This window comes from Corvus hawaiiensis, chromosome 13 (assembly GCF_020740725.1).
Source record: "Corvus hawaiiensis isolate bCorHaw1 chromosome 13, bCorHaw1.pri.cur, whole genome shotgun sequence".
NCBI lineage: Eukaryota > Metazoa > Chordata > Aves > Passeriformes > Corvidae > Corvus > Corvus hawaiiensis.
The window spans coordinates 21,152,668-21,180,136 of NC_063225.1; the positions used below are offsets into that span (position 1 = coordinate 21,152,668).

Sequence of the window (27,469 nt, forward strand, 5' to 3'; positions counted from 1 at the left end):
GACATGAAAGAGTGTTTGTTATTAACACATCACTATATAATCAGGGGCTTAGCAGGAGGCTGGGCACGCACATGATTCTTCCTCTGTTGCTGACAGCGTAGATGGAAGTCCCCAGGTATCCCATTAGGTGACAAGTGAGAATGAGTTCTGCAGCCAAAACTCAGCAATTTGGCACAATTTAGTAGAGAGATGGCATTTTCTGCTCCAAAAGGGCCCAGAATTGGAACAGCATGAGATGTTTCAGATAGAGATTGAGCTGTGCTGGCCAAGCTGAGTGGGTGTCTCACAGAGCAGAGCAGCAGCGGGTGCTGAAGTCCAGGACTGAGATCTGCTGGCAGAGCTCAGATGGGGAATGTTGCCCAGTTTCTGAGAACAACACAGGGTCTGTATTTTAATTAGAGCTCCTCTGCTCATCTGCATGGCTCAGCAGAAACTTTCTGAATTCTCCAGACCTTTATTAGGATCCATCCAAAAAGCCTACCTTCAGTTTTTTTCTTCTCCTGCCCCAGAGAAGCCACACCAGTAGCAACCACCCAGCCCACGTGCTCTGCCCTTGGCTCCCGTGGAATGTCACGGGTAGGCACTGATTCCATGGGCATGGAGTGATGTGTGGTTCTGGAAAGAGTCCCCAGCTCGGATTACATGAGGCCTGTGAGGAAAGGCAGCCTGACAGCAAGGAATATGACACACAGATGGGTGAGCTGGACACACAGAACCCGAGTAACTGATCCAGGCTGCTCGGGGAGGCAGAGATAAGGGACAATACGTTGGGAGTGCTGGACAGGACAGGAGCTGAGAGGGCTGCAAGGACCTGCCATCCAAACCGTGCCCTGGGTCCTGCCCAGTGTTCATTAGCTCCAGCTACAGGGTCCATCCCAGGCACTGCAGACACACACAGGACCGATCCTCACAACAATAAAGGAATTCATACTTTGGGAAGGCTCCTCCCCTCCCTGCATTGTGCACTGGCCTAGAGTTTAACTGGCCAAAGTAGGTCAAAGGGAATGAGCTCATTTGAATATGGAAATTCAACTTAATAAGTAGTAAAGACAATTGCTTCAAGCTTGTGAGTTCAAAGTAAGAAAAACAGGTTTCTAGAGCTCCTTTGAGAACTAGAAGCTTTGGTTTTCACCCCTCCCTGCTGTTTCCTCCCCTTGCCCACCCTTGTTCCCTTCCCTCTTGCCTCCTGCCTAATGAGGGTCTGGCAAACCCTCATTTCTCCAAACCAAGCCCATGGTCTGAAAAGCAAATTCTGTGAGGTGAAAAGCTCACACATACAGGTCTGTCAGCTCCAAGTGGCCTGAGAACAGGGGCCACATGTGCAACTCTCTCCATAGCTAATCTTCAAACAAGGAAAAAACACATCCTTTGTGTGCTTCCTGCAGAAAAAGGGGGGTTTTCCACCTTCTCTCTTTTTTTCCCACCTTTTCTCTTTTTTTTTTTTCCCTAAAGGGAACAAGTTCCTTCCAATAACTGAACACTGATTAAAACCACTGTCCCTCTACCACCCCCCCAAGTCACAAGCAGCTTATACTAAAAAACTGTCAAGAAAAAGATTTCTTATACAAGGACTTCATAACACCAGGGAAAAGAAATGAAGGAAAACTGTTGACATTGAATTTTAACTCTTTCCATTCTAAAAAAATCTCTTAACTCTTATCCTTTTCTTCCCATGCTTTTAATAAAAGTCTCCCAGTGAAAACTCATGGAGATCAGTTTCAGCTCTTTGAAATGACACACAGCAGCGACCCAGAAGCAATCAGCTTGCTAGTTCCATAATTAAACAGGTGTTTAATTAATACTTTTTATTCAGTCTGAGTTAGCTCCTGTGAATCCAACAGCCCTGGGTCCCTCTCTGTTACCTCTAACTGGAATTCATAGGGTGGCTCAAGGGCAGGCAATACGGAGCTGGATTTCAGTTCTCAACTGACAGTTTCAGCTCTAATTTTGCTGTTTGAGACAAACCTAGATCTCCATTAGCTTAAAAAATAAATGTTGACCAAGAAATGGGTGTTTAGCTCTTTAACTGAACAGGTTCTCTGAGGGAACTTGTCTTTTTATAAACCTCTTTTTTTGTTGGCAGATTGCAAAACGAATCTTACAATTATCTTTGCAGCCTTGTTCGAGTGCACTGACAGAACTGTCCATGGAGGCTGAACACCAGCAGCTTACAAAGATCAAACCTCCTCAGATCGTTCCTCCTCAGCAGCTTCGGTTGCGTTGATGTGGAAACTGCACCTGTTGTAAAAAAAAAAAAAAAAAACAAACAATTTCAGTCTACAGGGCAACAACTGCATCAGCATCAGGTGACAAACTAATCACCCGAAAGAGGAATTGTGCCTTAATTCCCCAAGGTGTTGCTGTGTCAGATTGCTGCTCACAGCCACACCCAGACACGGGACTAATAACAGGGTCCCCGAGCGGTGACAATGCTCTGGGTTGAGGCTGCCCCGTGGGCACATCTAATTATGATGTTCTCTGACAAGGCTATAAATACCCCGGTCCCACAGGTGAAGCCCTCATTGCAGCAGGGTTTTTGGGCAGGTATTTACTCTGTTCTCTCCGCCCGCCTGGGCTGGAGGGCTGTTTGTAACCATGAGAGCCTCGCAGGCATGTCCCCCAGGGAGATTTCATAATCACAGACAGATCAAACATCAGCCAGAAAAGCACCGAAGGGGAAACGATTAAATTTGTTCAAATGAAAAAGCTACTGACAAAACCCAAAGACCACCTGAGCAAAGGAAAAGGGGGGTTACACATTAACAGAGCAACTCTGGTGGGCTGAACAGGGTCTGAGAGGAGAAGATGATCGCGCTCTCAGAAGTGAAGGGGCACTACAGCAGTGTGAAAAACGAGGTTCGCTCTCCTGTGAGAATTTAAAGGGTTTAATAGAAAGACAATAAGAGACACATAAAATAAAGCAAAGGGATAACGGCCGGGTGCCTTGGCGCTCTGCCAAGAGCACACCTGATGCTCGAGGTGAGTCCTTTTTATACCATTTTTACTGTCTGTTCTCTATTCATATTCAAACTTTCCCCGGAGCTGTTCTGCATGGCCACTCCTTGGTTCCGCCTTTTTAGAGCATGCGTATTCTTCTGCCTTGCGGTTTTATTTCTTTTGATTCTTGGGGTTGGGCCCGCTAGGTAAGAGTGGATGGTAGGGTGGATCTCTTAATTCTCCAGACAGTCAGGGCTGATTGCAGCTTTGGGCTCTTTGCCCCCCGGGCAGAGCGGTGATAGCGGCTCTGGGCTCTCCTGGCTGCCCGCTCTCCGGGCGGAGCAGCCTTTGGGCCCTTTTGTTCCCTGGACAAAGCGTTGATCAGCAGCTCCTCGGGCCTCATCCTCTGCTCGCTTGGAGGTTCTCTTACTTGCTCACACTTGCTAACATTCTTGCTAAAAAGAGAGAAAACTACCTCCACACAGCAAAAAGCATTTCTAAATAATAATATCTACCTTAATACTTTGCGAGAAGCCAATATTATAATATATGTTTATAACAGCAGGAAGGTATTCGAGCATAAAGAACAGTTTGAAGGATCTGCTGAAGAACAGGGAAGGCAGAAAGGCCTCCAGTTTGTTTTCAGGATTCTGTTCTTAAAGGTCATCACATTTTCATAACGCTTAGGCTCACAAACTCAGTCAGTGCCCCTGGTCACCATCAGCTGCCAGGTGAGGAAGGTTTTTTCTCTCTCTCTCCTTCACCAGCAATTCCAGCCTCCATCATCCGCCTGTCCTGCCCACCTTTGCACCCTCAAAACTCTGAGGAATAACTTCAGAGGGAGAGAATACATAAATAAATGAGAAAGTCCTTTATGGCAATGCCTAGTAAGAAAGGGAACCTGATGCGCAGCCAATGAGCCCTGAGGGCCAGTCATGAATTCATGACAATGGCTGCTGACTAAATACCATCCTAAAAAGAAAGAGAAATCAACAAAAAAGCCTTCCACTATTCTATCTCCTTTACTGCTTACTGTCAGAGTCTGAGGAGATGACAATCACTCAAAACACAGAACTGAGTAAGAAAATTATCGGCTGCCTCAGCCAACGCGCTGTGGCACATAGTTGTCAAACTCTTGCAAATTTTGTCAGAAGTCTCTGAGTGAACGTTGCTGTGATTTCTAAAGAAGCCCAGAAAAACTCCCTTTCATTAAAAAGGAAAGCCTCCCTTGCTCACTGCAGCCCCTCTGTGATGGATGCACCGGGCAGCAAAGGCGGTCCCAGCCCTGCTCCCAGCACGCGCGGCCTCAGGGCTGCGGGCAGGTCTGATGAGGACACCTCACCCTGGGAATGGCACGGAACACGGCGAGACCAGGAACTTTTCCACCAAAAAGAAAGAATAACCAACCCTACTAGGGCTGGTTACTAGCTTCGGACAGCGACTGCATTGCTGGACGTGAGCCTTTAGAGAAACTTTGGTGTGAGGCAGGGCAGAGGAGCTGTGGGACCGCAGGTACTGTCCTGTTGGGGCAGAGTGGAAACACAACACAGACCCACATGGGTGTTGCGAAACAAAGAAACAACCCCGAGGAGGGCATGGAGCAGCAGTACTACGTACATGGAGGGTGCAGACACGATGCCCAGCCGGACATCAGCTCAGCGCTACTGAAGGCCCCGGCACCAGGGCAGTGCACACCGCGGGCTCCTCACCGCGGGCTCCTCGCCCCGGCTCCCCGCTGCCCGAGGGCCCGGCTGTCTCGGCCCGGCCCGTTCCCGGAGGCCTCGGCCCGGCGGTGCCGTGAGGGAACCGCTGCCCCGCCATCTCCCCTCACGACGCACCGCCCCGCGCCGCTACGGTATTCTCGTACCGAGTTACGCAAGTGGCGCAGCCGCACCGCTGGGCCGCACGCAGATTGTGCAGAAGGAGCGCCATTCTCGTACCGAGTTACGCAGGCGACGCAGCGGTGTGGCCGGGCCGCACGCAAGTTGGGCAGGGGGAGCGCTGTTCCCGTACCGAGTTACGCAAGTGGCGCAACCGCACGGCCGGGCCGCACGCAGGTTGTGCAGGAGGCGCGGCGCGCCGCGATTCCCGAAGCGGTTTACGCCGTCCGGCAGCCAGCGGGGGCGGGGCGCTACGGAGGCGGCGTAAGGAGGCCCCCGCCGGCGGCGCCCCGCCTCAGCCGCGGCGGCGGGGGAGGAGGAGGAGGAGCGGAGCGCGTCCGGCGCGATGTGGCAGCGGTCGGTGTTCGTGGGCCTGCTGGCCCTGGCCCTGGGCTACCTGTGCGTGCTGGGTCCCGAGCTGCCCCCCGCGGCCCTGCGGCAGCTCTCGGCCTCGCTGCTGGGGACGCTGCGCCGCGCCCGCTCGCTGGAGGCGCGCACGGTGGCGGCCTGGCAGGCGGCCATTGTCCGCCCCGCGCGCGGCTGGGCGCGCGTCGCCGTCGGGTAGGTGCGGGAGCGCGCGGGGAGCGCCCCTGGCGGCGGGGCGGGGAGCGCGCCTGGGCCGGGATGCGCGTCCCGGTGCCCACGTGCGTGGGTGTGGAGTGTGCGGGTACGGATGTGCTGCGGCCCGGCGTGCGTAGCCACGTACCTGGGATGTGTCCGCCCCGCCCGGGTGAGGCCCCACCTGCAGAGCTGCCTCCAGCCGTGGGGTCCCGACATCAGAAGGACGTGGAGCTGCTGCAGCGAATCCAGAGGAGACCACGGAGATACTCCAAGGGCTGGGAGAGCTGGGGGTGCTCACCTGGAGAGGAGAAGGCTCCAGGGAGACCTCAGAGCCCCTTCCAGGGCCAAGGGGGGCTCCAGGAGAGCTGGAGAGGGACTTGGGCCAGGGAATGGAGGGACAGGGCAAGGGGGGAATGGCTTCCCACTGCCAGAGGGCAAGATTAGGTGAGATATTGGGAAGAAATTGTTCCCTGGGAGGGTGGGGAGGCCCTGGCACAGGGTGCCCAGAGCAGCTGTGATTGCCCCTGGATCCCTGGCAGCACCCAAGGCTAGGTTGGACGGGGCTTGGAGCACCCTGGGATAGTGGAAGGTGTCCCTGCCTGTGATAGGGGATGGAGCCAGATGATCTTGGAGGTCCCTTCCAACCCAGACCATGCTGTGGTTCCATGAAAAGAGCCAGACGTGAGTGCAGCACCTCCCTTAGCGCTGCTCGGTCTGAGTTGGACATCGGCCGAGGCAATCAGTGATCCAGAACACTCCTGTGGTGGGGATTTAAGCTGGGCTCAGGCCCTATTGACAGCCCTTCTCCAGAGACATTATTCCCAGCTTGCTTGTCTTTTAAAACAAATTCATGTGCAGCATCTGAGGGTTGGGGTTGGGGTCAGTTGGAGCTGCTGGTCCATCCAGCACAGGCTGGCAATAAATAGGTACCAGAGACAAGTTTATAAAGTGGAGAAGGGAGCAAAGCCTTCACCTTTGGGAAGAGGTAACTGAGTCCAGGCAGAGCTGGAGAGAGGTGTGGAGAGAAGGGAGAGGGAAGGCAGTGGATGTTGAGCACAGGGAAATTCAAGCCACTGTCTCTTTTTAAAGTGGGAAGAGAACAAGGGGAAAGTTCAGGAATGTAACATTGATCTTAAATGCTGGGTTTAAGTCTGACCATTAATCCAGATGTTATATTTAGTGCTTGACTCACTTTCTTTTAAATATATGGATATGGCAGGATTACTTGCCTTTGACTGGAGGATTCAGCCTTTGGGTGTTGGAAGGAGTTATCCACTTCCATGGCTGTGTAGCTCTGTGTTAGCGGAGGAATGTGACTTAGTTTCATCCCCTTGGATCTGTAATGATTCATTAAAACATAAAATTGGGGCTAAAATGCTGCTTGAGCTTGTGGTTTCTTTTCTCTGCCATGCAAGGAAATTTCTCTGTCCTCGGTGCAGGAGGTGATGCACATCCAGAGGATTTCTGGGCTGGTTACCTCGTGGAGTGGAAAGCCTCAGGGTTTTTCATGTCCTTCATTTCGTTTGATGCAGCTTTGCCGTGTTGCAGCCCAAATCTGAGTCCTGAGAGGTCACTGCCAAGGGAGTGCTGAGTGCTGAGCACTCCACGCTGACAGGGAGCAGGAACTGGCCCTTGGAGTGTCGTGGGGGGAGATGTGGAGAAAGTCAGGGATCCTGCACGAGTTTCATGGATGGTTTGGATCCCTGTCAGGGACATGTGGGGCAGAGGAGAAGAAATGGAACTTGACAGCAGCTCCAGAAGATGCTTAAATAATTGCTGGTGTAATCTCAGGAAGTATTTGCTGTATATTGTTATCTCTCTGAAACTGTGGAGTGAGACAAGGGCAAATGTTTATAAATTGTCTTCCCGGGGTTCTGGTTCCAGCTAGAAACTTTCCTGTCCTCTAGTCTGAATTAGACTGTGATTAAATCAATGAGAAATGGGCACTGGAAGTTAGACTTTCAGTAAAGCCTGGATCTGCTGAAATGGTTCTTCTCCCTCCCTTACTATCACAGGATTTTTCTCCTGTTCCCACTGCATGCTGTTTCTGTAAGTTTGGGACGGTCCTTCAGAAACTGCCATTTTCAAATACTTCAGCTTGCTGAGACAGATTGCTCTCTTGTCTTCTCGTAAACAGAACCAGCCGGTGTGGGGAGTTATGTGTGGCTTTGGGTATTATTAGGAATAGTTGAAACTCCAGAGGTTGATCTAGCTGACTTAAACACTTTCAGTTTTGCTTTTAACAGTTTTGAATCACATGCACATTTGAAACCCAAAATACATAAATTTTTAAAAGCTTCTAGGAATTTAAAATGCTACTGTTACTGTGCCTGGTCTTTTTGAGTGAGCCCAAGGCAGGAAATTAAGTAGGACCTGTATTGTAACATACTCAACCACCTTTGGATCACGCAGCTTTCCTTGTTTTCATTCAGAAGGAAGTTAGAAATCCCTCTCTGGGCACGATAAAAGCTAGTCAAATGGAGAAAGCTTTAGGAGAGAATTTCAGGAAATTCCTGTGCCCTTTTTCCCTTTGGTTGGTTGTTCTCCCCCTGCACAGTCAGGGGTGTGACCTCACTGCACTCCCAGGTGCCCTGAGGTCTGTCTGCTTTTCCCAGGAGGCCTTTTCCTTCTCTCTCCCAGCGTCAACGCCTGCGTGGATGTGGTTCTGTCCGGGGTGAAGCTGCTGGAGGCCCTGGGCCTGGAGCCCGGCGAAGGGAAGAACCACGCGGTCCTGAGCTCCGGGCAGGACCTGAGGGAGGCTTTTGCCCACTTCATGGAGAGAGGGGCGGCTGCCGAGCGCTTCTTCAGCGACGCCGAGGCGTTCCAGGCCATCGCACGGACAGCCTCGGAGCACCCCGCGGCACAGGTGGGTCTGCACCCGCAGCGGAGCCTTGGCACTCCTCCTCCTTACTCCCTGAGCACTGCTGGCTTCCACTCTCCCTCTAGAGACAAAACCGTTTAGGAAGAAACTTGTGGTGTAGCTTGAGTTGCGTTCATGGTTTTCCGTGGGATTCTGCCCCTGCTGCAAATGGGAGGGGTTGAAATGGTCTCTCCGCTGCTGACATTCCCAAACTGAAATGTCAGAGATGCCTCTTGGGAGCCAGATGGGGCTGAGGCTGTGGAAGAGCCTCCAACACCCTGGGATGAGGCTGGGAGTGAGGAATCTCCTGATTTTCAGCTGTATGTATGTTTTCTGTGAGAGAAGCCAGGGGTGGTTTGGGTTGGAAGGGTCCTTAAAGCCCACCAGTGCCTCCCCTGCCATGGGCAGGGACACCTCCCACTGTCCCAGGCTGCTCCAAGCCCCATCCAACCTGGCCTTGGACACTTCCAGGGATGCAGGGGCAGCCACAGCTGCTCTGGGCACCCTGTGCCAGGGCCTGCCCACCCTCCCAGGGAACAATTCCTTCCCATTATCCCATCCAGCCCTGCCCTCTGGCAGTGGGAAGCCATTCTCTGGGTCCTGTCCCTCCATGCCTTGTCCCCAGTCCCTCTCCAGCTCTCCTGGAGCCCCTTCAGGCCCTGCAAGGGGCTCTGAGCTCTCCCTGGAGCCTTCTCCTCTCCAGCTGAGCACCCCCAGCTCTCTCAGCCTGGCTCCAGAGCAGCCCTTGGAGCATCTCTGTGGCCTCCTCTGAGCACCTTTGACACTCAGGACAATCCATACTCACTGCTTTTCAAGCTCAAATCAGAGTTTTACTGGAAAGTTTGACCTTTTTTACTGAAGCAACTTCCCCAGTTCCTTCCACTTCATGTGGGCACAGGCAGCAGGTTTCATCTCGACCTCAAACTGGAGGAAGAATTGCTGCAGTATTCAAATGACTCCTTGTCAGCCTTGCTGAAAACCCACAGGGCTTTAGCCACAGAGAGGTTGCTCAGGAGTAAGGGCTGTTTATGTGCTGAATGAGTTGGTTTTTACAGCGCTGTCACTGTTATGAATGAATTGATTTTTACAGGGCCGCTACCTGAAGGTGAATATTTAGATTAAAAATAAAGAATGCTCAACTTGTTGAGACCTCACAGAGAATTGTAAAATCGTTTTGCCTTCAGCCCCAATAACCTTTAGTAACTTGGGTACTGCTGAACCCTGTTTTAAAAAGCCAAAATCTCCAGCCTGTGCTGAGGACTAAAATGTGTTTAAAGGTCCCAAAGCCAGGGGATGCCCACACCCTGCTCTGTTTGTTTTACAGCTTTACGTGGGAGGAAATGCTGCTCTCATCGGGCAGAAGCTCGCGACAAATCCAGACTTGAAGGTACACACATGTTCCAAACATTTCATGCCCTTTGCTTGTCTTCTTTACTTTGCTTGTCTCGTGTCACTTCTGTGTAGGTTTTGGGGATCTGGCAGTTACTTCTTAGGTTCTGCTGGTGGGACATACGGTTGGACTTCCAAGCTGATTTTTAAAAATTGAATTACTAACTTTTTAAAATCAGTTGTCTAATTCAAGCATCAGTTGTGATGCTTAAATTTTGGCAAGGGACATGGCAAGAGAAACCTTGTTTGTTTTTCCTTGTTTTCTAGATCCTCCTCTGTGGCCCAGTTGGTCCCAAACTCCACGAACTGCTCGATGACAATGTGGTTGTGCCGCCAGAATCCATGCAGGAAAGAGATGAATTCCATCTTATCTTGGAATATCAAGCAGGTACCTTGCCAAAGGCTGAGTGTTCAGTGGAGCCCCTGAACATCTCTAAGATTGGTGCACAGCCTGAGGGGTGTCATTCTGAAGCTCCATAAACACTAAAATGCTCCCTGAAAACACAGATTTAACCACGTGCTGATGAAACTCGGGGTAACCTTCATGTAATGGCTCAAACAACTTCAGGGCTTTTCTTGCCGCTGATGGAGCCCATTGACTTTGTGATCTTGCCCAGGAATAAACCACTTCACACACACTTGGTCCTGTTTGCTCCACCCCAGGTGAGCAGTGGGGCCGAGTGAGGGCACCCGCTGCCAACCGCTTCATCTTCTCCCACGACCTGTCCAACGGCGCCCTGAACATGCTGGAAGTGTTTGTGTCCAGCCTGGATGAATTCCAGCCAGACCTGGTGGTGCTTTCAGGACTCCACATGATGGAAGGGCAGAGCAAGGAGATGCGACAGAGACGACTCATGGAGGTGAGATACTGAATCCCTGAATCTCCTTAATTTCCACTCCAAGTGTTTCGTGGCAAGGCCTTGTTTTCCCAGGTTTGAAGGAGCAGGAAGGCTGTGCCTTAGAGCTCCCACAGGTCTCAGTATTCAATGCCAAAAGCAGAGTGGGAGCTGCAGGCATGGCCGAAGTCTAATTCTGTAACACTGGTTTTTCTTAGATTCAGTGGCCTGTCCAGGGAAAAGAAGGGCTGGTTGCCTGGCTGGAGGGTGTTGATCTGGTTACTGGGTTTGTCTAGCAGCTAAACCACACTGTTTCTATCCTGGATACTGAGGTGATCCAGGTTGTAATCAACACCTGCATTCCTTAAGCAGCATCTGTCTTGTACCACCTGTTCTACAGCTGAGGGCTCGTCCTACCGTGAGGCACTGGCCTTTTTCCTGTTCTAGGATCAGCTCTTCTGCAGCTGCTTCAGGTTTGTGAGGTTTTTGGAATTAATCCATTAGAAGGTGCTGAGCTGGGAGGAGATTAAGGTTAGATACAGTTTTCCTGCCCTGGGATTCTGCAAACTAGAAGTTGCTTTATTTCCTCTCCTTAGTAGTACACACACAGGTCGTCCCATTGAAATTGTTTATATCCACACACAGGAAGATTAAAGGATGTGTATCTTGAGTCCAAACCCTTTTTCTCCTTCTGTTCCTTAATAAATACATATTCTAGGGTTGTTTTTTCCATTTTCCTGTAGGCTGTGGCCTCCATCTCTGATATCCCAACAGACATTCCCATACACCTGGAGCTGGCCAGTATGACTGATCAGGATTTTATGAGCAACATTATGCATCAGGTAAGGAAAATGAAAGGATGTGCTCTTTTGATCGGGTTCAGTATCACGGTGTACACACTAGTGCATGAATACAGAAACCAAAACTCAACATTTGGACCATACATTCAGAGATAAATTGAGGATTGAATTTGAGCTGAGTTTATCATTTTAAAAATCCCTCGGTTTCTTTGCAGAATTTCTTTCCTGGTGGTTCCTTGTTTAGCGTGACATGGCTCTGATCTCAGTGTTATGTTTTAGGTGGAGTTGATGTGTTGTTACTCTTTACTGTCAAAGTGTGTGTCTGGAAAATTAATTGCATCAAATGGAATGTTTTCTTGGCTAAGTAATTCTTGCCAACTTGTGGAGTGCAGCGACTGGGAAACTGGGTGCTGCTTCTGCTGAGCCAGCAGCAGGGTGCTGGCAAAACCACAGCCTGGGGGGAATCCCAGGTCTGACTCTGCCCCTGAGGGCAAACCCGCTGTTCCCTGTTTCTGTTAGCAGGTCTTTCCCCTCGTGAACTCCATCGGGCTGAACGAGCAGGAGCTGCTGTTCCTCACCCAGTCTGCCTCTGGTCCCCACGCCTCCCTGGCCTCCTGGAGCGGCATTCCCGACGTGGGGGTGGTCAGTGACATCCTCTTCTGGATCCTGAAGGAGCACGGCAAGACAGCGGAGCGCGCCTCGGACCTGACGCGGATCCACTTCCACACCCTGGCCTACCACATCCTGGTCACCGTGGACGGGCACTGGGGCAACCAGGCGGCGGCGGTGGCGGCCGGGGCCAGGGCTGCCGGCACCCAGGCCTGTGCCACCGACACCATCGACACCAGCAAGGTCTTCCTCAAAGCTCCTCTGGAGTTTGTCACCTCCCACACAGAGGCACCGTCCAAAATCTCCCTCAATCCAGACGAGCCCGTGGTGCACTGGCACAGGGAAGGCATCTCTTTCCACTTCACCCCCGTGCTGGTGTGCAAGGATCCCGTCCGGACCGTGGGACTCGGGGATGCCATTTCAGCCGAGGGACTGCTCTATTCCGAAGTGTACCCTCAGTAGGAAAGCAGGACCCTCCTTCTTCTCCAACACTGCACGGTGTCTGAGACCCGTGGATTGGGATTTGAAGCAGTGGTGGTATAGGAACAGAACCAGGGTGTGGTGTGTTTTCGGGGTATAACTGAAAAAGAGCCAAAGAATAATTCCAGGTATAAACTGTCGGCTACATTCCAGTCACTCGGCAGTGACTCGAGCGCTTCACGTGCAGGTGCAGATGTTTTAGTATTTAATGTGAAAACTGGCTTTGTCTTAAGGGGGAGGGACACAAAGACCAAAATCCCTGGCTGGCAAAGTTTGCTGTTCTTAGCTCAGAAAGGATCTTTTCTGGTGGTGCTGGAAAGTGCAGCAGCAGGAGAATTTCCTGCCCCTGGATCCCAGGGAGAGCATAGCAGTGCCTGGCCCTGCCTTGCCTCTGGTAAATTCAAAATAAAAGGCTTGTGGGTTATCTCCTCCCAGCACACTGCAAACCTTGCTTGGGGTGAGGATGGAATTACTGCCTGGTGCAATCACCTCTCCGTGTGCCCCAGAGGGAGCCATGGTCCCAAAATGTGACACAGACTGAACCTACCCCAGGCTGCACAGGTGATTCTGGATATCTGTGACTAAAGGTGTTCAACTGAGCCCCAGCAGCCTGTGCTTAGTTTTTTGGGAAGTAGGAGTGAAGATAATCAGGGTTTCTGTTTGGGGGACAGCACTGTTTCCGTGCCAGGGAACCCCCAAACCATTCCCTGTGTTTGCTGTACGCTAAATACTCTGCTAACAGTTGGTGTGTTACAGAAAAGCTCTTGAGTGCTGGGACTCCTTTCTGGTTGGTTGAGAATGGTTGTGCCAAATTCTTCGGTCTCCCTGGCCTCTATTAGGAAAGGTTAATATATTAGGGAAGGCCCCTCTGGAAGCTCAAAAGCTGCAACAGCGTTTCCCAGGTAAGACTGAAGTGAGGAGGCCTTTTTAGGGTTTGCTGTTGGGGTTTTTCTGACTAGGTCACTGGTAGTTTCTTTGCTCTGGCCTTTGGAATTAAAAAAGCAGAACCATGTGTCCTTGTTAAATACTTTGCTTCTCTTTTTTTACCTGTTCATAGTCACACACTAAGAATTGCAGAGCACCAGCATGGTTTTGTGTCTGGCCACTTCAGGAACCTGGAGTGTGTGTGCACAGCTCTCAAGACACTTTTCAGTAGAAGTGGGTTAAGTGCAATCAGCATGTCTGGGCAAGCCTGTGCCTCACTAGAGCTTGGGGGAGGTTGTTCCAGGTCAGTCTTCGCACCTGAATGGAGGGAGGAGAGTCTGTGTCACTCAGGGTGGAGTGATCTGTTGCAATAACGCTGTCAGGCTGCTGTCAGTGGTGTTCTCTGGTGGGAAAAGCCATCCTGACTGCTCTGCAAGGATGAAAACTGGCAGCTGTTGTATGTGCACTGACTCAGCACACAATGCTGTCACGTACATTCAGCTTTCCCCCTGAGCAAAGTCTTCTGCATTGTACAGAGCAGAAGTACAGCAATGCTGTGTTTTCCTGCAGCTCATCCCACCCTGAGCTTCCCTTGAGTTGTCAGCATTTTATCCAGGTGCAGGATCTTCTCAAGACTGGAAGCATTTCTACCCTATTATTTTTTTATGATGTTGATGATTGTTATTACTATTATCATTGATAAACTGTAGCACCGGACTTGGAGTTCTGGTTTAGTCTTCCTAAACTGAAAATAAATGAAAAGAACCTCTCCTTTTGGCTGTCTTAGAAGTCCAAGGCCATTAGCAAGGCTGTTTTGCAGCCTGGGATGGTGGCCTTTTGGCTCTGCACTCCTAGGGCCACCAAAGGCCGTGGATCTGCCAGCTGAAAAGTGATCCTTAGCTTACACTGGGTTCCACTTTCCTGATACTGGGCCAAGCTCTGTGGATTCTTGAGCTGGAAATAAAACTGCACCCACTCAAGCTGTCACCAGCAATGCCCCTGCTGCTGTATTTCACTTCTTTCTTCCCAAAACACTTCCAGGGATGTGTGGCTGATGGGGCTGACATTCCTTATGGCCACCTAAAACCACGACTGCACCTACAGACCTTGTCCCAGGGTCAATTGTGCTTGCATTGAACAGGAACATGACAGGCCAAAATAACCTTTTTTAATCAGAGTAAATAACTGCTGTAAACAATCATTTAAAAGGAGCTTGCTGCTTAGAAATCATCTGGGCCAAAAATCTAAACTGGTAATTACTGTTACCTCCTTCCTGCTGCTCCTCACGGGTAACATTTCTGCTGTGGCCCATTCTGGGTGTGCTGGGAACGCCTGGCACAGAAGTCCCAGCTCAAATCCCAGCACCTTGGGATGGCCAGGCTGCTGCTCTACCCAAATCGGCTTTAGCAGGTACACAGAGCGCTCTTGCCCCCCAAGTCACTTCCCAAGGAGAATCCGTAACCACCCTGACCCGTTCATCAGCTGTGCCAGTGGGACCCTGATTAAGTTGAGGAACAATCTATATGGTAAATGTGAATTGAATGGAGGGGCCCAGCAGCCTTTGCTTTCACATGCTGTGAACATGATGTGCTTAACTTCCTCCTGCCTTCCCAAATTAATGACAGCGAGGCAGAGCTCCTGAAATCCTGAATTCCCCTGCACCTGTAGTCTCACACCTGCACAGCTCCAGTAGTGACAACAAAGAAAAGCTGCTTCAACAGCTGCAAAAATACCAAAACTTCAAAACCAGGCTTGAGCTGACCCTGCTCCCCCTCATCCTCTGTCTCTACAAATCCTGTTTGTTCTCCTGTGTTACTTGTACCTTGAAATCCAGTGCTGGATGACTCAACCCTCAGGCAGCCTCACTCCCGAGGCAGGGTTTGCACTGGAAATGTTTATTCACACAGGTCCTGCTGGAGATGCAGCAGCTGAGCTCAGCACTGTGACAGCTCTCCATGGTAAAACCTGTGCACGTTGGTATTTTCACTTGTGTGTCCCTGCAGCCACCTTGGCTTGGGTTTATTTTGTCTTATCCATGATCCAAAATGAGCGTTCTTCCCCTGTTTTCTGTGCATGGCATTTACTCAGGGTCAAGTGCTGGATGATTTGGGAGGTGTGAATCACAGGGGCCTGGCAGAGTCTCAAAGGACACGTTCCTTCTCCACTGTGCCCTTGGTGCTGTGGCATGGAAGAGCCAATCCCAAATCCAGCTCTTGCCAGTTTAAAGGCTCTTTACCTTTGTTCCTCTCCAGGGGAGTTTCACAGAATTACTAAAGAATTGCTTGATTTTATTGTGTTTCCTGGTTATCTCCTGCTGGGATGTGTGAGATCCAGTCAAGTTTGCCCTCCCCTCCCAAGTTCATTTTACAGAACTGGTGCTGAATGTTCTTCCTAAGCCTTTGGCAAAGACCTCATTAACTGCTTTGTGCTGGATGGTTTAGAGCTCAGCTCCACTCCTTAGCCACTGGAAACCAAAGCCTGGAAAGCAGCAGAGCACTAAATCCATTCCAAAACCCAATGGAAAACTGTCAGCAGTTGTGCTTGGCTTTTTTTTTTTACTCTTTATTCTGTAATGATACACTGAATTATCAGGAGTTCTGTGCCACAGGGTGACCTTTCCAGCCATGTCCTGAGCAAAGAGTTGAATAATGGGACACTTCTGTGACGTGGTACAACAGAACTCAATTTCCAGTTATCCTAAAATGTTGGTTTGGGGGTTCTTTTGGAGCTTGCAGCTTAGGTGAAAGCTGAGGGTTGTGAGCGAGTGAACAGCTGAAGTGTCTGTGTGCAACCTGTTCCAGAGCAGCGCTGGCACGACTTGTGTCACACAATTGCTGCCTTGCTATTCCTGGCCTAAGGAACCTCAGAGTTTAGGGGAGAACAGCAGAAAACCAGAGGAAAATACTGGATCTGAGTAACCTCTGCAGTAGAACTTGGATCTCAGAGCCCAGAATGCTGGTTCTGCCTGTTGGAGATGTTGGATGAAGCTCTCCTCTGTCACTCCAGAGCAGTTTCTCGTGTGGTATCTCAGGTGGCTCCAGGCTGAATTCTCAGGGAGTCACTGATCCAGACTCTGGTGGGAGGATGTTCCCTCAGCAAAGGAAAGGTGCGGGTTGGAAATGGCACAGGGCCAGGAGCTCTGTTCCCAACAGCCTGGGATCAGCCTGTGTTCAGCAGATCTCACAGCAGCTGAGGAACACAAATGCTGGCAGGAATTATCCCATCAAAATGCAATGGGGCGAGGGCAATGGAAAAAACACCCTGAAAACCTCCCCTGTGAACTTCTCAGGAAAGCTGCCCCTCGGTGCAGACTGGGTTCAGATCTCACCTGTGTCTTCCACTAAAAACATGGACTTCTTAGAGCAGTGTGGTTTGAGAGAGTGGTAAAGCTTTCCTTGTAGCAGAACTGGATTTTCTCTTACAGAAAAGTCTTGGCAGATGGAGCACTTGTTATAACATGGGCCCTTTTTGAATGCATTTATGTGTGGAGCTTATTATTTCAGTAAAGTTTTCCCCCATTCAGCACTGAGGCTTGTCTGTCTCTGCAGAAGAGGCTTTGCCAACTGAAACCCACTTCCCATCTAAATCTAAATTCTGAACAGCTTTAAGGCCCCCACATCCACCTTGCTCAGTCACAACTGAGCAAACAAGCACAGGAGCACAGCACGTACCCACTAATACTGCCTGTACCATGAATCAGCATCCAGTTGTCTCAGGGACCTCAACACTACATTTTTTGGGCTGAACACATGTTGCTGGATGGACAGATCATTACTCTTGGCTGGAACAAGGTCTCGCTGCCCAGGCATTGATGTTTGAATGTCTTTTAGTTTGTTTCCTGTGCAGAAGCCAAGATGCAAAGTACCTTGTGAGCTCTGTGATTTACCCTGGTTCATCGCAGACCTTACCCTAAAAAGGGGAAGAAAAGTCCTAAAGCAGATGGTTTCTGCTTCCCTAGAAATTAGGCTCGTGATTCTTTTCCGTTGAGGGGGGAAAAGAGGGGATTAGAATCATGGCTGATGCCAGAAACAGGTTTTGGAACATAAGGTGTGATTTCCAAAATCCCTAAATGCCTCAGTGCAGTCCTGCTGAAGAGTCTCTTGCTTAATTCCAGCTGAAAGAGCAGTCCAGCCTCATTACCATTAGCACAAAAATGCTCTCCAGAAAGATCCCAGGAATTCACTGCATGCAAATGCCACCATTGCCATGCCCAGGGGAGGAGAGGGGACAGGATGAGGAATTGCAGTTCTATTTATTATTCAACTGGAATTATGTATTTAAAAATGCTCCCTTACACACGAAGCTCCCAGGAAGTAAGAAGGTGCTACTGCTTCATTTCATGGAAGAATTGGTTCCTTGTTGCATAAGCTTTTCACAAAGTATGTATTTAAAATAAATCCCTTCACAGTAACTCCAAGTGCAGTACGTGCTCCCTGTGTGACATTTATCCCATCAAAGCATCCTAGCACAAAAATCTGCCTTGAATTAAAGTTTTGGGGCTGAGGTGAAGAATTCCCAGCCCGTGCCCACCCCTGCTCTGCAATCCTCACCTCTCCTTCCCAGGCACTCTGTTAGGCTGCGGGAACTTTCAGTGTAAGAAATTAAATGTGAATAAAAATCTCTGCACTGTACCTGACTGACACTGCTCCTTGTCTGGTTTGTTTCAATTTGCCAGTGCTCTACCAAACAATTCTGTTTTCTTTAACTCCTGGCAGGAGGGAATCCTTACAGGAGTGCTGCCCCAGAGCTGACCTGACACAAAACCCAGCAGAAAGGGCAGCTGGGGGGAAAAAAAGCCACATTTAAGATAAGCAGTCAGTTTGGGTTATCAGAACCCAGGGGAAAGTGAGGGGTCCTAGTCCTTCAGTGTTCTCCAGGGAGCAGGAGAGCACTTCAGCTCCTGGCTGGGCTCTGAAGATGCATTAATGTTGTTCTGGATAAGAGCAGCAACCCACAAAGCACAGCTGAAGGCTGGGATGTACCCAGAGCCCTGCTCATGCTGCCTGCACACTGAGAATGTTTCCATTACTAACCTTCCTCTCCTGGACTCTATAATTATGGAGGGATCCAGTCCAACAGTGCAGAACTAAAACCAGGAAATACATTTCAAACAGCTGGGGAGCTTCACCAGCAAACACAGAGCCCTGAAGCTTCAGTTTACCGGTTCTTTATGCAAAATCAGCTGCTCACCAGTTCAACCACTGGAAGGGTTTGATCCTCCTCAGGGTGCAGGATCCTAAATAACTACTGCTGGCTTTGCTAAATGTCCTTTTGGAGGACTCACACCCAACCTGTGGAGGGCTCGACGCTCCAGCTGTGTGGGGAGCTGTGACCGCACTAAGAGCAGCTACACAGAAACCTCTGGGCACTGCCACGACTCCTTGGGACAAGGCAGAGCCCTCGAGCTAAAGTCACTGAGGGAACACAGCTGCATCCGGACTGACACTGGGGAGAGGCCACCACGGGGCAGGGCGGGGCAGGTGCCTTCTCCAATCCCAGGCAGCCCTGGGGAGGCTCCTGCACAGCCTGTGCTGCCCAGAGCCGCCCTACTCCGCTGCCTCCTGGCTCTGGGGCTTCTCCTTCCTCTGCTGCTTGTCCCCTGGGGGAGCCGAGTTCTCCTCAGGGCTCGTCTCCGAGTCCTGCTCCTGTTCTGGTTCCAGAGGCAGGGAGGGAGGCTTTTTTGGCAGAGCTGGTGTTGCAGCACCTGCGGAGAGAGCACAGTTAGAGTTACTCTATGGCTACGTGTGTTTTGTCACAGCTTTTAATTACCCTCAGATTCCTTCTGCCTAACATTAGTTTATTGACACGGAGCTATCCAGACCTTACAGTGCCCAAAGCACTGCTGAAAGGAAGCTCAGGTACAGTCTCTCAGCTGTCAGAATTCAGTACAAATGGAGGAATTAACTCATGCTCTGGAAGGGAAAACATTTTCTAGAATCACAGAATGGTTTGGGTTGAGAGGAACCTTAAAGCTCACCTCATCCCACCCCACGCCATGGGCAGGGACACCTTCCACTAGCCCAGGTTGTTTCAAGCCCTGCCCAGCCTGGCCTTGGACACTTCCAGGGCTCCATGGGCAGCCACAGCTGCTCTGCGCAGCCTGCGCCAGGGCCTTGCCACCCTCACAGGGAAATGCCACTTCCAGCTCCACTGAAGCTGGTTTATGCTCAAGCTGGAGCCCCAACCTAAGTGTTGTTTTCAGTTCACAGCTTTAGCAAATGTGGGGAGGGTTTCCAGGCAGTTAAAGTAGCTACTTACAGAATTAAATCACAACAGGACACAAGTTGTCTCTACACTTAAATTTAGGGTGCCAGCTGATGCTATGAACCAGCTCCCTTCTCTGATCTGGATAATAAAGTCCTTCAGGTACACCCTAAACCCTTGGTGAGTTTTATTTTTCAGATCTTCTGGCTAAGTCTTCCCTGCATGGAAAGTTTATTCCATGTGTGAGAAATGGAACATGTCCTTAGGGATGCCAAAGAAAGAGGCCTGGATTACACAACCACTCTCCTGGTTCAGTCCACAGGCAACAAGACCAAGAGTGACAGAAAATCACCACGATGAGCAACATCTCCAGCGCATTCCTCCTCGGAAGCTGAGCGGTGAGAGGAGGTCATGCTTGGAATGGCTCAGGAGATGCTCCTACCCAGCCCCAGCACACAGAATCATGGGCTGAGCCTCCAAAGGCTCACACCACCTCCTGAGAACCCTCAGTCCCTCTAAACCCAGCAGCATCTGCAAGGCTGGGCAGCTTCAGAGCAATCCAGCTGTAGTTATTGCTGTCAGAGAAATGATGAAAATGCTTTGGAAAATTGTCTGTCCTTTCCCTTCTCTGCAGCAGCCTGTCTGTGCACGGCAGCTCCTGGGCCCTTCCAAAGAAAGGCAAGAGGTCTGGTTGCTGAAAATGCCTCCTTTCCACAGCAAGATCACAATCCCATGCTAATGGAATCTTTGTGGCTCAGACAGGAAGGGAAACTTTCCCAGCCTCCCACATCCCTGCAAAAGCAGGAGAGTGAAATACACTTACACAGAGCATCTTCCTGAACTCAGAAATCCGGGAAAGCTATCACCAAACATTGCTCTCACTGCTGTATGAGCAAGTCAGTCCCTTCCTGAAGATGTGCTGTAACTCTTCCCAAGGGAGGAGACATTTCTTTGCTTTCCTCCCACATCTCCACTTGAAAGAACAGCAGAGGAGACATACCTGGGGGGAGCTGCATGGCTTTCCCATATCCTGCAGCAGAGGACATGGCTTGACCCAAGGCCTGGTTGGAGCCCAAAGGCTGCTGAGAGCTGGATTTCCCTGACACAGCAGCTTTCTGCTTGGATTTGGACTCTTTAGAGGGCTTGGTCCAGACCAGGCTCTCCCCGACCTGCAGAGCAGCTCCCATCTTCTGGGCCATCTCCACCATCTTCTCGAGAAGTAAAAAGAGAAGAGCACTGTAAGCAGGGACACGTCAGACAACAATAAAGTCAACAACACCATCAAAAAAACCTACAAGAAAAGAGCTGTGCAGAGCTGGCTGCAGCTTGGTGCTTGGGGGAAACATCTCTGCTAATTCAGTCCCTTAATTAAGAGGGAATCTTGTCTCGCTCTGTATTGATTGAAGAACTGAGCTTCAAAGAGCAGAAAGGAAGCGAGCAGCTCTCAGCAGGCGCCCGCTCCGCTCGGAAAATCTCATAAGCAGAATTTCTTCCTAATAACTGGACTCAAAGTCAAACCTCCTCCTCGTTTGCTGCCAGCCCTGGGGTGGCTCCTGAGCTCAGGCACAAACCTCGGGGTCGAAGTCGGGCGCGCTGCTCTCCCTGGCCACGGTGACCTTCCTCTCCATCTCCTGGTACTGGCTCAGGGCCCCCTGCTTGTCGCCCTGGTTGTAGAGCAGGACAGCGTAGTTCAGGTTGATGAGGGGGTTGCACCTGCAGCAGACACGTGGGAGGCATCACATTCCCTGTGGGAACACTTATCCTGGCTGGAATAATGCTAAGATGTGCCCGAGCAGCAAAGCTGGACACACCTCCCTGTCTGGCACTGACGGAGAGGCTACAGCCAAAGCCCTGTGGGAGCATGGCTGAGACCCTTGCCCTGATGACAGACCCAGTGCTGGGCTCTGCAAAGTCCCCCCGTGTCAGTGACAACGTAAATCCCTCCCCTGGCTGCCTCCCTCTCTGCAACAGCCAGTTCTGTGCAGCTGGGGGCCATCCCGGGGCTCTCCTGGTGTCCCAGCCCCTTCCTCCCAGGACAGGCAGAGCAGTGACAGGGGCTTTTGTCACACTGAGACAGATGATCTTTGATTTACCTCGACTCTCCCAGCATTCCCAGTCTGCAGGAGAGCAGCTCACCATGGGACAGGCAGTGGAACAGAGCCCTGCTCTTGGGTTTTGTTTTATAACCTGACACACCACAGAATGTGCTGTTCACATTTCATTCCTTCACCTCTTCTCTCTCCTTCCCCCAGCAAAACCACACACAACTGCAGGTACTGCAACAGGTGAACACAGGCACCTGCACGCTCCTGCCTCCCCTCCTGAATGCAGTTTCACAAGGCAGAGCTGCTCCAAACACTCTCGTTTTCCAAACGATCCGCTTCCTTCACTGGGACACATTAACCCTCCCCATCTGGCCCGCCCAGGAGTGCCAGGGCGGGGGTGGAGGAGCTCTGCCTGCCCACAGCTCCCCGTGTGGGCCCCACAGCAGCATCCCTGCACACAGGCCGGGCAGGGACGCTCCAATGCTCCGTGGGTTCACAAGAAATGTGAGTGAGGAACTGGTGCCCTCTCCTGGAGCGTGGCTGGGATAACTGGAACCACCCACGGCCAAGGCAGAGGCAGCATCCTCTGGAGCAATGCAGAAAGGGAGGACCCTGCTGGGACTGGGCAATAAATGAAGTGTAACCTGCAGGCTCTGACTCGCCAGTCCTGGTGACTCTCCATCCCAGTGCAAGGAAGGCAACTCTTAGAAGAAATCTGACTGCATTTATAACCATGGCTTCTCCTTTAACTGGGAAACTGGAATGCTGAGCCCGCCACAGAAGAAACATTTTGCCAAAACACTGAGGAGATCAGACAGTCCTGGGAACAGCCAGTTTTAAATTTAATTGAACCTGATGGAGCTATTTCACTGCCTTCAAGAGCTGAGAAGCAATATGACAGCCAGAGAAAAATCAATAGCTGAATACCCACAGAAAGGACAGTCACAAGCCAGAACCAGGAGTGGAACACCTTTTTCTAAACAGTGTTCCAAGCTATTTCCATTCCAGCCCCCAGCGTGGCACCCAGGCCACTACAAAAGCATTCCTGATGACAGACCCAGTGCTGGGCTCTGCAAAGTCCCCCCGTGTCAGTGACAATGTAAATCCCTCCCCTGGCTGCCTCCCTCTCTGCAAACCAACCACCTTCATCCCAAAGAGCTCCAAACACGCCGGCAAAGGAAACTTGTGGGGACACAGGTTCAGCCACACCATAACTGGCTAAAATCGACAGCGTGTCAGCTGAACCAGCCTCACAGTCTGCATGTTCCTCCCAGCAGGCCCTGGCAGTTGGAATTCATTTCTGCTTTGCTGAGGGTTTATTTTGCTGGTTGGACTGTAGAGCTGGAGCATTGCCCGAGTGCCAAATACTTGGGCAAAGTTGTAGAGCCAATTGACTGCTCCTCCTCTTTGAGCAGAGGACACAACCCCCCAGCTAAAGAGCCTGTGCTGCCTTTAAGGTCCTGTCCTGCCTTGCCAGGCATGGAAAGCTGATTAGAACAGAACCATGGAATGGTTTGGGTGGGAAAAGACCTTAAAGCCCATCCAGTGCCACCCCCTGCCATGGGCAGGGACACCTTCCACTGTCCCAGGCTGCTCCAAGCCCCATCCAGCCTGGCCTTGGACACTGCCAGGGATCCAGGGGCAGCCACAGCTGCTCTGGGCACCCTGTGCCAGGGCCTCCCCACCCTCCCAGGGAAGGGTTTATCCCTTGTATCTCATCTATCACCACCTTGTGTGGCCCCTGCAGGTGGAAGTGCTTTTGGCTCCACTCTGTCACCTGCAGACAGACTCTGGGCTCAGCAGGGCTGGTAGGTCTAAGTGTGCAAATACTCACAGTAAACTGGGGACAGAAACAAAACTATTAATAAATCTGAGATAATTTTGATTTTGTGCCTGAAATAATGACTTACTCTGAGGTTCAGCTTAACATTTCTGAAACCAAGTGCTCTGATTTTAAGACTCAGACTGCAAGCATAGATGTTCTTAATGAAGGAGCTGCCCTTTTATTTGCTCTATACAAACTTCTTGCACATTCTCCCAGCTAAAATCTTCCCTCTGCCCAATTCAGAACAGACTCTACCCCAGGCATCTCACTGCTCTACACTGTGCTCAAACTTCGGGTTAAAAAGTATGTTTTCTTCTATTCAATCTGCTCCACTGTGTATAAATATTCACCAAAAGGAGGGCTGGCATCCAAAGTCATCACCACTGACTCACTAACCAAACAGCAAAACAAAAAACAGCTTTGGGTTGCTCTGAAATAAAATCCTCTCTCAGTTTTCAGAGGTAACTTGAATTTTAAAAAAAATGGTTTTAACACTGTCACTTGCACAGCTACAAGAATGAAAGTGTTTCCCTACTGCAAACCATTTAGGGTCGAGGCACAGTGAGAGGCAAAGGAAATGAGGTGCAGGAAGGCAAAGCAAGACCAAACAAGTGACAGCTCTGACAAAGACTTACTTGTCCAAGGCCACAGCTTGTTCATAGGAACATTTGGCGTTCTCGATGTCTTCAAGGTTGGTCAGAGCAACTGCACCAAAGCAAAACATACACACAGGAGGAGAAGTTTCACGAGCAGCTCATTTTTAGGACAATTCTGAATGCCATAAAACAGGTGCCAGCAGGGTTGTCTGGAGCACTGCCAGGATTAACCCCACTGAAAGGAACGGTCCGGGTTGGAGTGACCTTAAAGCCCAGCCAGTCCCAACCCTGCCATGGGCAGGGACACCTTCCACTAGCCCAGGTTGTTTCAAGCCCTGCCCAGCCTGGCCTTAGACACTTCCAGGGATGCAGGGGCAGCCACAGCTTCTCTGGGCACCCTGTGCCAGGGCCTTGCCACCCTCACAGGGAAAGATTCCTCCTCAATATCCCATCTAACCCTGCAATGTCACTTCTGACATGTTTATCTAATTTCACCCCAAAAACATCCAGTGCTGGAAACCCACACCCACTCCTTAGGCAACCCAACCCCAGTCTCACATGTGTCAAGTCTTGTCCCACGTTTAATCTGGATCTGACTGCAAGTTTCCCTTCTATTCCCTCAGAGAGAAGAGATTGGGCAACAGCTCCTCAGTAATGCTGTGCTTCCTTTAATTCATCACACAGCTCCTGCCTGTGCCGTGGCATTCCCAGGTGGGATGCACAGGCAGCTGCACGGAGCATCCCCCACCTGCCAGGAGCATGTAGAGCTCTGCCATCTTGGGCTGGAAGTTGATGGCAGCGCTGAGGAAGTGGAAGGCTGAGGCGTACTGCTGCATCGTCAGGTGCACCAAGCCCAGGTTGTACAGGATCTTCCAGTCAAAGGGAGCCAGGTAGTTTGCCCTCTTCAGGCAGCTGATAGCCTTGAAAAAAGAGGGATAAATGTGCTAGAACAGCTTCATGACAGGAATCTTGTGCTTGCATGGAATTTGATGCAGATGGGAGAAAAATGGAAACTGGGTTCTTACTGCCACGTATTTCTTCTTCCCAAAGAAGCACATGCCAATGTTGTTCCAGAGAGGGGGGCTCTCAGGAACACTGCTGGCCACCACCTTGTACTTGGAGAGGGCGACATCGAAATCCCCGTGGGCCTGCATCATGCTGCCAGCAGCCAGGGTGGCCTGGGGACGAGACAACAGTGAGCCACTCACAGCCCCGTTTGCTCAGACACAGCAAGAACACCAGAGGACAAAATGATTAAACTGAAACCATCTCAGGAACAACCCTTTCACTTCTAAGGGCTGCCAAGACCAACAGTGGGAGCAGATGGGGACTCTGGAATCTCCCACCACAGAGCAGAACACAGGGTGAAGAACAAACCTGAGTCTGCTTCTTCCTGCACTATTTTGATCATAACTGTCTCAGAAATGAGTTTGCCCAGAGCAGCTGTGGCTGCCCCATCCCTGGAAGTGCCCAAGGCCATGCTGATGGGGCTTGGAGCAACCTGGGCTAGTGGAAGGTGTCCCTGCCCATGGCAGGGGGTGGAACAGGATGGGCTTTAAGGTCCCTTTCAACTCAAACCATTCTGTGAGTCTGTGATTCCATAAACATTGCAACATGACATTGCAAATGTTTAGGGTGTTTTTTGGGGTGACAGAAGTACTTCTTAGAATCTGAGGCTCTGAAAAGATCTGTGCACTAATAGATTGTTTTTACAACCAAGCACAGATAGAAATAGTTCTGGTGCAAGTTAAGTGGGGAGTAAAATGCACTCAAGCAAGACATATGCAGCAAAGCTTCCTAGTTCACACTGACTGGCTGATACTGCGAATTAATGGGAATATGCATGGGGGAAAAAATGGAAGTGAGTACAACACACTATATTTAAACCACACTAGTTAAGTCCTTTAGAAGATTTCACAGTGACAAGTAAAATCCGTAAGTGTAAAGGTGTTTTCACAACAACTCGTGTTTGTCAACCACACATTTCAATGCTCTGCATCGTTAACAGGGAAAAAAAGGAGAGAAATGAAGTAACAGTCCTAAAAAGGGAAGCAGTTCCACAACGAGGAATGAAACCTAGATACCAAGCTCAGCTTTCCAGGCCAGAGCCAAGGAAATACACACAGCAGCTGGAAGCACAGGGTATCAGCAGATGGGAGAATAATAAAATGCAGTATCACTTGGATCACAAGGGACCTGGCACCGCTCTTCTGGGATTTTTAAAATCCAGAAGACCTTCCTTCCAAAGTAAATTCCACCTGGCTTTGGTGCAACTTCAGATTAAAAACCAAAGGGATCAATTTAACATCCCACATTCTGCCTCCTCCCCTTTCCCTACCTCCACACACACCCAACTCCCTACCCAGGGAAACATCCCACAAATGTATTTCACCAAAAGCTTTCTGGGCAGGGTCCTTTCCAGCCTCTCCAGGCCCCAGATGCAGATGGCAGAGCTCTGACAGTGGGATTAGCTTTAGGAGGTGTCCCCTCAGGGTTCACTTGGCTCATTTCCACTCCTCACCGTACCTTGTAGTTGCCTGGGTCATAGGTAAGTGCGTTTCCAAGGTGTTCAAAAGCCTTCTGGTAATCCCCAGTCTGGCAAAAGAAGTACATAAGCATCAGAAATTCAGGAGTAAGGGGAGTTAAGAAGGAGAATACAGGTTTTGTGGGCACCAGAATTTCTGGTTCAGTTATACAGTGAGAAGAGTGAGTTTTATGGTGCTCCCATCACACACATGTGCTCCTGTTTGACAATCCACAGAACAGATTCTAAGAATTTATTTGACTTGGCTGGATTCACTGTTCTGACCCAACCAAAGGTTTCCAGAGAGTTTGTACTCTGACTTTTTCACACACAAATGAGCTCTGGGTTCACAGGTCTCCGCTCCTTTATCCCAGAAAAGAGGCTACACACTGCTACTCTGCACATCCCCAATTCCCTCACCACAAATTCCTCACTCCCCAGGGCTCTCCTGTTCAGGTGACAAACCCTTCCCTTGTCTTCTCATGGACTGCAGGTATTAGTGGGCATCACTGTGGCCATATATGAGCATGTGAAAGCTTGGAATTGCTTAAATCCTATGGATCAGAACCAGAGGAGCTCCAAGGTCCCTTCCAAACCAAGCCATCCTGTGATTCTGTGGTTTCACCTGAATTCACCTAAAGCTCATCTCATTCCACCCCCTGCCATGGACAGGGGCATCTTCCACTGTCCCAGGCTGCTCCAAGCCCCAATGTCCAGCCTGGCCTTGGGCACTGCCAGGGATCCAGGGGCAGCCCCAGCTGCTCTGGGCACCCTGTGCCAGGGCCTCCCCACCCTCCCAGGGAACAATTCCATCCCAATCTCCCATCCAGCCCTGCCCTCTGGCAGTGGGAAGCCATTCCCTGGGTCCTGTCCCTCCATGCCTTGTCCCCAGTCCCTCTCCAGCTCTCCTGGAGCCCCTTCAGGCCCTGCAAGGGGCTCTGAGCTCTCCCTGGAGCCTTCTCCTCTCCAGGTGAGCACCCCCAGCTCTCCCAGCCTGGC

General features: G+C 50.7%; 2 protein-coding genes and 1 long non-coding RNA gene across 7 annotated transcripts in view; 1 reads left to right on the forward strand and 2 right to left on the reverse strand.

Annotated features, from left to right (window-relative positions):
* Positions 1–4,787, reverse strand: part of LOC125332880 — a 104,379-nt gene extending 99,592 nt beyond the window's left edge. Inside the window, exons 1-2 of the long non-coding RNA XR_007206645.1 lie at positions 4,555–4,787; positions 2,103–2,238 (exon numbers count right to left, since the gene is read on the reverse strand). This is a non-coding gene — a long non-coding RNA (uncharacterized LOC125332880). The remainder of the gene's footprint in view (positions 1–2,102; positions 2,239–4,554) is intronic.
* Positions 4,788–5,096: 309 nt separating this feature from the next.
* Positions 5,097–14,047, forward strand: ADPGK (ADP dependent glucokinase). 2 transcript variants are annotated; one of them, XM_048318242.1, is made up of 7 exons: positions 5,097–5,378; positions 8,019–8,244; positions 9,563–9,625; positions 9,895–10,015; positions 10,291–10,487; positions 11,207–11,305; positions 11,783–14,047. In XM_048318242.1, the coding sequence occupies exons 1-7, from the start codon at positions 5,164–5,166 to the stop codon at positions 12,332–12,334; spliced, it is 1,473 nt and encodes a 490-aa protein (XP_048174199.1). In that variant the 5' UTR covers positions 5,097–5,163; the 3' UTR covers positions 12,335–14,047. The 2 variants fall into 2 exon arrangements, with proteins under 2 accessions (XP_048174199.1, XP_048174200.1); XM_048318243.1 differs by having other exon boundaries at positions 5,098–5,378; positions 11,786–14,047.
* A 3,462-nt stretch (positions 14,048–17,509) lies between these two features.
* The window catches only part of BBS4 (Bardet-Biedl syndrome 4), a 35,066-nt gene continuing 25,106 nt past the window's right edge, over positions 17,510–27,469 (reverse strand). For all 4 annotated transcript variants that reach the window (XM_048318239.1, XM_048318238.1, XM_048318240.1 and 1 more), the window contains 7 exons: positions 26,473–26,541; positions 24,972–25,124; positions 24,695–24,866; positions 23,986–24,055; positions 21,052–21,193; positions 20,481–20,688; positions 17,510–18,980 (listed from right to left, as the gene is read on the reverse strand). In XM_048318239.1, coding sequence (XP_048174196.1) covers positions 18,823–18,980; positions 20,481–20,688; positions 21,052–21,193; positions 23,986–24,055; positions 24,695–24,866; positions 24,972–25,124; positions 26,473–26,541 — 972 coding nt within the window. In that variant the 3' untranslated portion in view covers positions 17,510–18,822. The remainder of the gene's footprint in view (positions 18,981–20,480; positions 20,689–21,051; positions 21,194–23,985; positions 24,056–24,694; positions 24,867–24,971; positions 25,125–26,472; positions 26,542–27,469) is intronic.